At 51.6% G+C, this 12,980-nt stretch overlaps 1 protein-coding gene across 1 annotated transcript; it reads right to left on the bottom strand.

Annotated features, from left to right (window-relative positions):
* Window positions 1-1,511: 1,511 nt before the first annotated feature.
* On the bottom strand, window positions 1,512-6,161 carry LOC126984159 (basic proline-rich protein-like). Its single transcript, XM_050837563.1, has 3 exons — window positions 6,019-6,161; window positions 3,566-3,855; window positions 1,512-3,080 (listed from the first exon to the last, which is right to left on the bottom strand). The coding sequence occupies exons 1-3, from the start codon at window positions 6,068-6,070 to the stop codon at window positions 1,527-1,529; spliced, it is 1,896 nt and encodes a 631-aa protein (XP_050693520.1). The 5' UTR covers window positions 6,071-6,161; the 3' UTR covers window positions 1,512-1,526.
* Window positions 6,162-12,980: the final 6,819 nt, after the last annotated feature.

The following is a 12,980-nucleotide window of genomic DNA, read 5'->3' on the forward strand; positions in this document are numbered from 1 at the left end:
AGCAGAAAGGACCCCGTAAGACCCCCGCAGGACCCTCAGCACCAACAACGACGCAGCCTGACCTGGCCGGTGTGTGCAGCAGGGCCCGTGAACCCTCCAGGATCAAGGCGCCGTGTTGGGGACCATCAACAAGCCATCCTAACCATACTAATTCATTCATATTTACACGTACAAAAATATCTAGAAATTATATTTTCTTTATAATATATAAATATCTATATATATGGGCCTCCTTTCTTTATACATTTATCTATACAACAATATCACGCAAGATGCACCGTTTTCGCGACAGTTCAAACAATGACTTGGCGACAGAACAGACTCAGACATGAGAATCATTGGTACTCAGCGTGGAGAGGCCGTGTGCTGAGCCGCGCGGGGCAGTGCGGGGCCGGGCGGCGCCCCGGCGCCATGGAGGTATCACAAGGTGTGGGCCGCGAGCGTCCAGCTCCTTCCAGTTGAGGTCCTGAAACCAAACCCCGGGAGCGGCGCCCCACGTCTCGCATCGGCCCTCGCATGACCCCCGCTACGTTTCCAGGAGAGTTATAACTACCACGACTCAAGACCACCGCCCCGCCGATGCTAAAACCCCGCGGGGGGCGGCGGGGGCGGCAGCTGCACCTCGGAGGGCGGCTGCAGAACAACTACCCTGCCAGAAGGACTACTTGAGCCCGCGGGCAGGATGACCCTTCGGAAGCGGTCGTCATCGAAACGGTCATCCAAGTCGTCAAATCGATCATCTAAGTCATCGAACCGATCGTCTAAGTCGAAGCGATCATCGTCGAAGCGATCATCAAGGTCAAAACGATCGTCGTCAAATCTATCGTCCAAATCGAATCGATCATCGTCGAAGCGGTCGTCCAAGTCGAAACGGTCATCGTCAAATCGATCATCTAAATCAAAGCGATCGTCGTCAAACCGATCGTCATCAAATCGATCGTCCAGGTCGAAACGGTCGTCGTCAAAGCGATCATCATCGAAGCGGTCATCCAAATCGTCCCTGTCGGCCTCGATGATCAGGATGGGCCCCCGCGTGCCCTGCACCGTGGTGGGCCGCGACGACCGGAACCCGCCTCCCCTGCTCGGTGTCCCGGGAGATGGCAGGCCCGGGAGTCTGACCCCGACGCCCCCTCCCCCGACGCCGCCCTGTGCAGGGCGTGGGCTGGGAAGAGGAACCCCGAAGGAGCCTCTCTGACCACCCCCAGAGGAAGATAAACCAGGGAGAGGAACTCCACCACCTCCTCCACCTTGGGGTGGGGCGATGCTTGGGAGAGGTACACCAAAACCTCCGCTACCACGACCTTGATCCCTTCGTCCTCCAGACAAGCCTCCGGAACCACGTCCTTGATCTCTTAGTCCTCCAGAGGTAGAAAGGCCTGGTAGAGGAACACCAAAACTGCCTCCCTGTTGAGTCGAGGTGCTGACGGCTCCGGGAATCCTCAGAGGTTGTCCCGCTTGCGGTCTTTGTGGTTGAGTTCTTGCTCCAGAACCTTGACTACTTGATATCCCTGAGCTTCCCCTGCCACTTAGTGTGGGCAGAGGGACGCCTCCTGATTGGAATGATCCGGAACTGGACGGGCTTCCCCTGCCGCTTTGGGTGGGCAGAGGAACGCCTCCTGATTGGAATGATCCGGAACTGGACGGGCTTCCCCTGCCGCTTTGGGTGGGCAGAGGAACGCCTCCTGATTGGAATGATCCGGAACTGGATGAGCTTCCCCTGCCGCTTTGGGTGGGCAGAGGGACGCCTCCTGATTGGAATGATCCGGAACTGGATGAGCTTCCCCTGCCGCTTTGGGTGGGCAGAGGAACGCCTCCTGATTGGAATGATCCGGAACTGGATGAGCTTCCCCTGCCGCTTTGGGTGGGCAGAGGGACGCCTCCTGACTGGAATGATCCGGAACTGGATGAGCTTCCCTGCCGCTTTGGGTGGGCAGAGGGACGCCTCCTGATTGGAATGATCCGGAACTGGATGAGCTTCCCCTGCCGCTTTGGGTGGGCAGAGGGACGCCTCCTGACTGGAATGATCCGGAACTGGATGAGCTTCCCCTGCCGCTTTGGGTGGGCAGAGGGACGCCTCCTGACTGGAATGTCGAAGGAGTCTGGGTAATTCGATTCCCAAACGTGGTTGTACCTCTGGAAGGTGTAACTGCAGGCTGACCGATGCTGACACCTGTAACTCTTCTACCGCTCTGAGGTGCACTCGTTGCAGGAATGGTCTGGAATCCCTGGTTAGCTCCCGTGCCGGTGAAAGTCTGCGTCCCTCTGTCTGTGGAACCTCTACTTCCAGAGAATGCTGGCAAAGGAACTCCTTGGCTAGTCTGTCTCGCGTCAGCCACATTGGCGGGCGTCTGGGAGCTTTGGATGCCGCTGAGGAGGAGGGTCACACCGTCTGCTGGCGCCCTGTTGAGGGGTCGCGCCGGGGCGAGGGTGGGCAGCACGGGTCGGCGAGTCACTGACACCCTTGCAGGAGTCCGTGAAAACGAATTTGGCCTAAAAGTGGTTGGTAACTGACTTCCTCCGCTCGGTGGTTGAGGTGAGGGGCGAGGAGAAGGTCGTGGGGATGGAGGAGGAGGAGGAGGAGGAGGAAGAGTCGGGCGTGGGGATGGAGGAGGAGGTGGAGGAAGAGACGGACGGTGAGATGGAGGAGGTGGAAGAATAGTCGGGCGTGAGGATGGAGGTGGTGGAGGGCGTGAGGATGGAGGTGGTGGAGGGCGTGGGGATGGAGGAGGGGAAGGGCGGGGTGGTGGTGGAGGAGGAGGAGATGGGGGACGGGTAGGTTCACTCACAGTCCCCCTGAAGTTATTTTGTGTTATGAGAGTAAATCCGGAGCCGCGAAAAGTCGGTGAGGGCGTGGCAAAAGCCTGCGCCGGAGTGACTCGGCCGAAGTCTGCTGAGACGCTGGTCCTGGCGGGTGCTGGGGTCACCTTTCCTATTTCATCGTTGACGCTGAAGTGTTGCGAAGAGACTCCACAGTCCACGTTGTACCACCAGTCACACACGAGCCGCTTCTGGTTGAAGACGGTGGTGTTGGGGCACAGGAAGCTGTTCATGCGGCCGTCGGCGTGGCAGACGTGGAACACCTGCGGGGAAAGTAATTAGGGACGGAAAGTTGAGCTCGAGTCCGTCAAAGTCTGTTCTGAGGGTCACGTCGCATCATTTCCTGCTCTGTCGTGAAAGCTGAGTCTCGGGGCGTCATTGTTCCCTTCCTCTTCCTGTCACTCTCAGATGAAGCAGCACTGCAGTCTGACACTTCATAAAATTCCCCTTCGTACTAAGAGATGAAATACTAAATTTATCACTGCATAGCGTCTTTGTGATGGATTTGTGGTCAGGTCACAAGACACTGATCCTCTCTGGCTTGTTGCTGTTCACATTAGCTATGACAGCACAGTGGGAATCTGTCCTATTTATTGCATGGCATTATTCATCACACGAGTCATGAGTCTCTCCTCCGGGAACTACAGCGTAAGTGGAGGCCTTCCTTGTCTCTCCCCTGCGTCCCCACCCCTTTGCCCTTTTGACACAGCCCGCCCCCGCCAAGCCGAGAGGCGGGCCACTCCCTCACCTGGCAGCCGGTGTCCACGTCAGCGTAGTAGCCGAGGCCCTTGTCCACGCAGTTGAAGTTCGTTCTCGGGATGGAGTTGAAGACGGGGAAGTCTTCGCCAGGCGTGCCTCCTGCCAGCGAGCCCGCTCTCCGTACCCTGGAGAGCCTGATGGCGCCCTCCACCACCACATCGTCCAGAGCGTCCCTCACTCCGACTTCAGAGGATGAAGACGCAGTGTCGATGCCTATGTCGGAAACGTCCTGCACGACGTCGCTAGAGTCGGAGGACACAAGCCCCGCCGCTCCCGCCACTACATAGGGATAACAAAAGGGGACAAGAGGCAGATTTTAGTTGACTAGTAGTTTATGAGACGGACCTGAGCAATAACATCATAAAATAGGCGCCAAAATAACACTCCATCACTCCCTTACCACACCACAACCCCGGCGCTGCACGAGGAGGGAGGTCAAGAGGCGGCCCCAAGTCCCCTAAGGCTTGATAAAGAGAACCTGGGCCACAGCATTATAAAAGTGGAGCCAAAATAAAAGAACTAAATCATTCCTTTACCCTATAATGACCCTGAACATGCAGTTTATCCTTAAAATAAACGCAAAACTCCCCCCGCAATTAATAGCCCCAGTAAATTAATTATAAAATGGCATGCGCGGCGGGTCGACAGCAGCAGCGGCGGAAGGCGAGGGTCTGGGAGGGGAGGAACTAACGCCCCACGCCCGCCGCCTCTCTGCTTCACCCGCCGCGTTTCGCAAGCCTATGGCGGCTCACGCAGGACGCCACAGATGCCCCCGAGGCGGCCCTTCACCCTACGGCCCCATTCACTTCCCATGGCACGCACACCGATGTCTCTCGTCTCTTTCCCCATCCATACATGCCTCAGCCTCCCTTTCCTCTCCCTCTCCCCGTCTCTCACTCACATCCGCCTGTCTACCACTGTCTCTTACACTCTATGCATACCTAATACATACCCTGACGTACATTGTTTTCCTACACAAATATATCTAATACTGTGTTTTTTTTACCCGTCACTCTGTGCTTACTCATATTTTCCTTTCCCCATTATACACGTTAATTTTGTGAGTTTTTCCCTTTCTAATTACTCTCTCTATACATCAACCTCCTCTTTTAACTTACTCTCACTGCGTCGAGTCACTATGTCTTCTAACTCAATAGCTCATCACCCTGTCTCCCCGCTCCCTGGCCCTGATATTCCCTCTGGCTCTCAGGAATGCCTCACTCTTTCTCCCACACTCGGCACTTACAGCCGACTCACTAACTACCTACAGCACAACACAACACACGCCCACGCCATAAAACCTTTCTCATGTTACCACACACCGCACATCCTCCTACGCACCCCTACATGCCCTGCACGCCGCCTCACACACACACACACTCCCACGCGCCCCTCATCACACGGCCACACAGTTATTGCTTATTCCATATACAACACAAGTCCCTTCCCCAACATACATCCACTTCACTCCTCATAAATATGAAGCGCATCAGTCTTACACGTGTGCGTGATACACATCCACACCACACGGCCCCACCTGGCACTGGACAACCCTCTCCTCCTCTCCCTCATACATAAATCGCAATGCTCTACAAATGACGAAACTGATTAATCATTGGCTATCAAGCACAGCAACGTCATGAGCGTGTTGCCGCACACAGGAAGAGGCGCATCATTATATATTGCAGCAAGACTCGTCTGCCCGACACACTTATCCACTTACGAAAACAATGAACTAGATAATTTCATAGATGATGATTATCAGTTATCTAGAAATTAGATTGCATGCATTTACATATTAATGAATCTATTTTTTTTTTTCAAAACGAGCTCACCATCAAAATAAAATATTCAATGGAAACTTACTGCAAGCCAATGGTAAATGACATTGATATAAATAGAAAAGCAAAGTTAGAGCGATGGTTATTGCACTGCAGTGTGAGCCGGCGGGGGCGTGTCGATGACTGTTGCAGGTGCTGCCCGGGGCAGGTGAGGGGTAGCGGCGCAGGTGGGCACAGGTGTTGCGCGGCCCCGGTGTGGCGGTGGCGCACGCACACCACACACGCACACACGCACATCCGACGCTTCACCTTCACGGTTCACAACATCCCGTCGACAGCCCACCAGCAGTGCCACTCACTAGCACACCCCACTGGAACCCTCACCGCCCTCCAGCATCCGCCCCGCCAGCACAACCAGCACCACCTTTGCAGCACCGTGGAAGCACCTCAACAATACCTCTCAAAGCACCTCTGAAACCGTTCCAGCACCACCAGGGCCTCAGTAGCACCGCAAAAGCACCTCAACAGCACCTTTAGCACCATCGTCAGCACGTCTTTGAGCACCTCGGAAGCAGCAGCACCACCGTCACCAGAAAAAGCACCAGAAGCAGAAGCACACCCCCACTGACGTCACGGCGGCCACGAGCGTTGGCACCCTCACCTAGGAGCAAGAGGGCGGCGCAGAGTGGGTGCCTCCAGAGCGGCCCTTCCATCACGGACGCGGCGGCACTGGGTCGTGTATATCCTGTGTGCTCGGAGCGCCTCCTGAGCCCTGGCACCACTGAAGGCGAAAGTGAGTACCGAAGGAAGGGACTGACTCTTGGCGAGGCACTCTCACTTTTATATAGGAGGGAACTTCAAGGCTATGGATGCCAAGAGTCGCTGGAGAGGCGGCGGGCGGGCAGGCAGAGAAGCGGGCGCCCCTCAAACCACCACCACCACCGCCACCACCACGTCCATTGTGAGAGGGTTTTCGCAAGGGTCATCTGTGCCTCATTCTGGTCGAGATGCATTTGGGAGATGTAAATGAATAAACAACTCTTGCCCCGGCTGGAAGGTGGTCCAGAAGGCAGGCAAGGAGGTGAAAGGGCGGAGGATGCCACAAGAGAAATCATAGCGCGGGTTGCCTCCTCTCGCGCTCCACCTGACGCGGAATAGGTATGCGAGGCCTCCGAGGTGACAGTGGCAGTGACGGTCTCTCCATGGGCACTCCGCAACCAGGCCTCCCCGTGAGACTCTCATCAGGCAGCCATGCACAGCTAAACCAATTATAAGTGTGTGAAATCCCCCTCAGCCCCGCAGCAAGGGAGGATTACACTGAACGGGGAGAGGGATGAGAGGGGGCGGGGCAGAGGGCGAGAGGTGGGCAGGAGGGAGGAGGGAAGCAGCGAGGAGTCGTGATCTACCGCAAGCATTCCTCAGATGTTGGGAGAGAGAGGGGAGGGGGGGGAGGAGAGGCTCATCCCTTCACCATCCTCCATTCCCCTCTCCCCTCTCCTCTTCCTCCCTCCCTTCTCCGACTCCTCCATGGGAACTCCACTTTTTTGCAGAACTGCTCAACAAGGCTTTTCGCTCCCCCGCTCTAGCCCCCCCCGATGCTGCAGGAGGACGAGAGGGGCCAGGCCAGGCTCCTCTAACTGAACCCTAACCTACCTCGCCTCACCTCCACCTCCAACCTAAGGCAACCTACTCGCCTCCACCTAAGACAAGCTAACCTCACCTGTTCTACCCTAACCTAACCTAACCTAACCTCGCCTCACCTCACGTAACCTAAGACAACCTAACCTCACCTATTCTACCCTAACCTAACCTAACCTATCCTAACCTGATCAGACCTAACCTAACCTAACCTAACCTCGCCTCACCTAACCTCACGTAACCTAAGACAAGCTAACCTCACCTATTCTACCCTAACCTAACCTAACCTGATCAGACCTAACCTAACCTAAACTCGCCTCACCTAACCTCACGTAACCTAAGACAAGCTAACCTCACCTATTCTAACCTAACCTAACCTAACCTATCTTAACCTGATCAGACCTTACCTAACCTAACCCAACCTAACCTGCAAGTCGGGTCAGGCAAGCGGGTAGAACCCCGATGATGGGTCTGACATTCTTTACTGGAGCATAAGACGAAGCTCTCCCTCTCCCTGTACCTTTCACTTCTTCCTTCTCTCTCTATCCCACCCTCTCTTCTTTTCCTGCTTCTTCTTCCCTTCTTTCCCGTCTCTTAACCTTCCCGCAGCAACACAGTTTTTCTCTGATTCCTTTCCTCTCATTCGCCCATCCTTTGTTTCTTTCCCTGCTTCTTCTTCCCTTTCTTCCCGTCTCCTAACCATCCCACAACCTAGTTTTTTTTTCTTTCTCTGCAACAAACCTCTATCTTTTCCTCTACCCCTCATTCCTTCCTTCTCTTTTTATCCCACCCTCTCTTCTTTTCCTGCTTCTTCTTCCCTTTCTTTCCCGTCTCCTAACCATCTCACAACCTAGTTTTTTTTTCTTTCTCTGCAACAAACCTCTATCTTTTCCTCTACCCCTCATTTCTTCCCTCTCTTTTTATCCCACCCTCTCTTCTTTTCCTGCTTCTTCTTCCCCTTCTTCCCTGTCTCCTAACCATTCCGCAGCAACACAGTTTTTTCTCTGATTCCTTTCCTCTCATTTAATCCCATCCTTTTCTTCTTTCCTGCTTCTTCTTCCCTTCTTCCCTGTCTCCTAACCATCCCGCAACCCAGTTTTTCTTTCTCTGCAGCAAACTTCTATCTTTTCCTCTACCCCTCATTCCTTTCCTCTCTTTTAATCCCATCCTCTCTTCTTTTCCTGCTTCTTCTTCCCCTTCTTCCCTGTCTCCTAACCATCCCGCAACCCAGTTTTTCTTTCTCTGTAGCAAACCTCCATCTTTTCCTCTACCCCTCATTCCTTTCCTCTCTTTTAATCCCACCCTCTCTTCTTTTCCTGCCTTCTCCTACTCCTTTCCCGTCTCGATCATAAGAACATAAGAACATAAGGAGTCTGCAAGAGGCCGGTGTGTCAGTTCAAGGCAGATCCTGTGAACCTAACCCCGCCAAACATCACTATCCATGAATTTACCTAATCTGTTTTTTAATGTGACTATCGTATTGGCGCTCTCAACATGACTGCCGAGCCTCTTCCACTCATCTACCACTCTGTTAGTAATCCAATGTTTGCCTTTGTCATTGTTGAATCTGAATTTATCCAGTTTAAACACATTACTACGTGTCCTACCCGGTTCTCTTGCCATCAGATTCTTATTAATTTCCTCCTTATTAAAGCCCTTGATCCATTTATAAACTTCGATCAAGTCTCCTCGCACCCTTCCCCTTTCAAGAGGATGCAAGGGTAATTGTTTAAGTCCTTCCTCATATGGTAAGTTTCATCCGACTGTTTGTTTGTTTTTTCTTGTTTTTTTTTTTACTGTGCCAAGACCTTCCCACTCCGTTACCATTCACTTCCGTCCTATCTTTCTTCCAGACTCTCTTTCATACCTCACCTTTCCCTTCTTTCCCGCCTTTTAATCACCCCCTTAACCCTCCCTACCTCTCACTATTTAACCCCCCCAAAAAATCCATTGACTCTCTCCTCTTCCTTGCTCTCCACTCCCTTCTTCCCCCCGTCCCCTAACCATCAGTCTAGACTCTGCTTCATAACTCTCACTACCTTCCAATACTTAATTCATAACTGCCTCTCCGTCCCCTTCCCTTCCGTCTCTTAACCATTAGTCTTTTCTCTCCTTAACTATCCCTACCTCTAACTACTGGAACTAAAATAAAATAAAAACTCCATCCACTCTCTTCTTCCTGCCTCTTCCTGCCATCAAAGTCTATTATTCCCTGGGTGTTCTGGCGACCGCAATCTTGGTCTACAACACGATGCCACACTAACCTCTGACCGCCGCTGTGTTCCCCCTCACCCAGCGCCCAATCCCAACCTCGAAATAACACTGATTCTGATGCGACAAAACACTGGAATATGCGTTAACTTTTTTTTTCTCCACGCGCAAGTGACAGAGGTGATGCGAGATGGTGGAGATGAAAGTGTAGGACGAAGCAGGAGATGGTGGGGAAGAGAGAGCGATTAGAATGAGAGGGAATGGCGGAGAGGAAGAGATAAGCCAATGAGAATGAAGGTGAAGCTGAAGATGATGCTGAAGATGATGCTGAAGAAGAAAGTGTGAGACGAAGCTGGAGATGAAAGAGAAAAGAGAACGATTAGGGTGAGAAGGAATGGCGGGGTTAGAGAGAAGAGGTGAAGGAAGAGAAGAGAGAGATGAAAGTGTTGAGCGAAGCTGGAAATGGAAAGGAGGAGATAACGAGAGAGAACAAAAAGGAGATGGAAGGGAAAAAGAGAACGATTAGGGTGAGAAGGAATCGCCGGGGAGAAAAAAGAGGTGAGAGAAGAGAGAGATGATAGTATTGGACGACACTGAAAATGGAAAGGAAATGACAACGAGAGAGAATGAGAAGGATTGGCATGGAAGAGAGAAGAGGTTAACTAACGAGAATGAAGGAAAGGGATGCAAGGGGAATTAAAGAGGGTGAATTGATGAGTTGATGAAGTGGTTTAACGAAAGGAGTCGGAATGTGAGATAGAAAGAGGAAGGCAAATATTATAATGGATATGGTAAACTGATCTCTCACTCTCACTCTCACTCTCTCTCTCTCTCTCTCTCTCTCTCTCTCTCTCTCCGCCCCGCACCCTCTCTTGAATAGCTAATCCGTCACCCCGCCACCCTGACCCCCCGCGGCGAGTGACACAAACATTAATTCCTTTGTCAGTGTGTGAATGAGATCTTGCGACACTTATGTTTCCCCTCAAGGCGCCAAAACAATTAAAAAAAATAATGTCATGAAAAGCCGCGGGAAAAGACCTTCGAGTATAGTACCTGTAATATCATAAACAGGTGGGAGTAATATATGGGCAGGTAAACACACACACACACACACACACACACACACACACACACACACACACACACACACACACACACACACACACAAGGAAAACTATGAATCATGAACTTAATCTGTGTTTTCTCTTTTCTTTCCAGCGTGTATTTTCATTGATTTTCCTTATAAGTTCTTCCTCATTGTTATATATTAGTTTGTTTGTGTACTCGCGGCTCCTCAGCCTCCGCGCGGGAAGGGAAGGGAAGGGGGGCAGGGGCGGAAGGGAAGAGCAGGTGGGAGGGTAAGTAAATCTCCACCCATCACCTCCTTCCCCTTCACCTCTCTTCCCCCTTCACCCACCCCATCACCACCTCCTTTCAACTCCTTTTCCACTGCATTTCACTCCCCTTCCCCCTATTTTGCTATCTATTCCTCTCTGCTTCCACTTTTTTCTATCGCTTCCAGACTCATCTCCTCCACCTACTCCCTTTTCCACTCCATACCACTCCCCCTTCCTCCCTATTTTGCTATATATTTATTTACATTTCCACTTTTATCTCCCATTTTCAGGTCCTTCAATCCTCTTCCTCCTTCCACCCCATCACCACCTACCCCTTTTCTACTCCAAACCACTCCCTCTCCCTATACTGCTATTTATCCATTTCTATTTCCACTTTTATCTATCATTTTCAGGCCCCTTTTTCTCCCTTTCTCCTACCACCCCATCACAACCTACTTTCAACCCTGCAATCCCCTTTCACTCCCCTCTTCCCCTGCTCCTTCGTTCATCACCCTACCCCTTCCGCCCTACAGTCTTCTGCCTCCACCTATTCTCCCCACCCCGTCCCTCCTCCTGAACCATAGGTGCCCCAAGAAAACAATGCTGGCAGGTGATGAAAATATAAAGAACCACCACCGTGAAAAGAATACTAAACAAGGCACTACCAATAATTATTTAGCGGAGATTGCTTCAACGACTCTTAAAAGGGAACACAAAGGAGCTACTGGTGAGGACGAACTTCAAAGACCAACCTCTTTTCACGTGGCCCTTAAGAGATGCAAGGTGCCTCAGGGTCATTCTCTTAAGCACTTCGGCATTCAACCACACACATTAGACAAGGTTTTCGTAAAGGAGTTGGGGGCATTTCCAGGGCTAGTTTTATAACCCTGGTGGTAGTCTGACCTTTCCTCTGTGCCATGAACGTAAAGAGACATTCATTAGCCCTCGATTAATCTCCTTTCCGGCCTTTGGATATAGTTGATGTGAGAGGAGGAAGCGTCTGAGAACACCGACCTGATGGGTAAATGACAGTATAGGAGGAGTGGAATGATGGAGTGGAAAAGGGTTGGGAGGAGGTGGTGATGGGCTGAGAGGAGAAAGAAAGGGGGTTGAAGAGCCTGAAAAAAAAATGAAAGCGGATATCAATAGCGGATAAATAGCAGCATAGAGGGGAGGGAGGGTGGAATGAAGGGGTGGAAAATGGCTGAGAGGAGGTGATGATGGGTTGGGAGGAGAAAGGGAGATGAAGGGAATGAAAATGATGGATAAAAGCCGAATAAGAAATGGGAGGGGGTGAAATGAAGAGGTGGAAAAGGGCTGAGAGGAGGGATGATGGGCTGAGAGGAGGGTTAAGAGGGGGTTGAAGGGCCTGAAAATGATGGATAAAAGAGGAAGAAAAAATGAATAAACAGCAGCACAGGGGAGGGGGGGGGGGATGAAAGGGGTGGAAAAGGCTGAGAGGAGGTGATGATGGGGTGGGAAGAGAGAGAGAGAGGGCCCGGAAGATGCAACAGAAGGGGGTGAACTGGATTACCTTACATCCTCATTTCAAAAGGAAGAACTGGCTCGTTTTTTTTTTACCTGGCACTAAAGAATTGCACGGTGCCACAATGCCCGGCGCGGCCCTCGGTGTGGTGTGCCATGACCCGCCGAAGATGGACTTGCCCCAGGGAGCAGACTGACCCAAATTCCTCCTCCACCCTCCACCGCCCCTCCACCCCTCGCCAAGGACCGCCCGGGGTTTGTCTTCGCCGGGGTCGTTAAGGAAGAGAAATTGCTCCACCTTTCCTAACTAGGGCGACTAAGGAAGCTCTTCACCCCGCCGACACGTGTTGAAATGTGCTGCTCAAGGGCGGAAGCAAGGTCGTCAGGAGGGCTTGCGAGGAAATTATTAGCATGTATTATCTCTCTCTCTCTCTCTCTCTCTCTCTCTCTCTCTCTCTCTCTCTCTCTCTCTCTTGTTATTCCTCTTTTTTTCTTTTTTTCTCTTTTTTTCTTTTTTCTATATTCTTTTCATTTACCCTTTTTCTTCTTTCTATTTTTTTTATTTTTCTTTCTCTTATTTTCTGTTCCATTCTCTCTCTCTCTCTCTCTCTCTCTCTCTCTCTCTCTCTCTCTCTCTCTCTCTCTCTCTCTCTCTCTCTCTCTCTCTCTCTCTCTCTCTCTCTCTCTCTCTCTCAAGGGTAACCGCCGGGGCTCTTACCAGAATTAAATACGAAAACCGCCTCAACGCGAAGTAAAGGAGAAAAACAAGTGTTCCCCAGTTCGAGCCCCTCAGCCAGACACGTGCGCGGAATAGTCACGTCTTAACTTATTTTCAGCTTAAAAGAAATTCATTATAAAGTAAAAACTAATGTATCAGTATGGAAAGTCGCCTCTGTTAGTGCCCTCAGAAGCTGCATAACCAAAGTATCAAAAGGCAGAAGGAAGGAAGGAA

The sequence above is a fragment of the Eriocheir sinensis genome, chromosome 56 (assembly GCF_024679095.1).
Source record: "Eriocheir sinensis breed Jianghai 21 chromosome 56, ASM2467909v1, whole genome shotgun sequence".
Taxonomy (NCBI): domain Eukaryota; kingdom Metazoa; phylum Arthropoda; class Malacostraca; order Decapoda; family Varunidae; genus Eriocheir; species Eriocheir sinensis.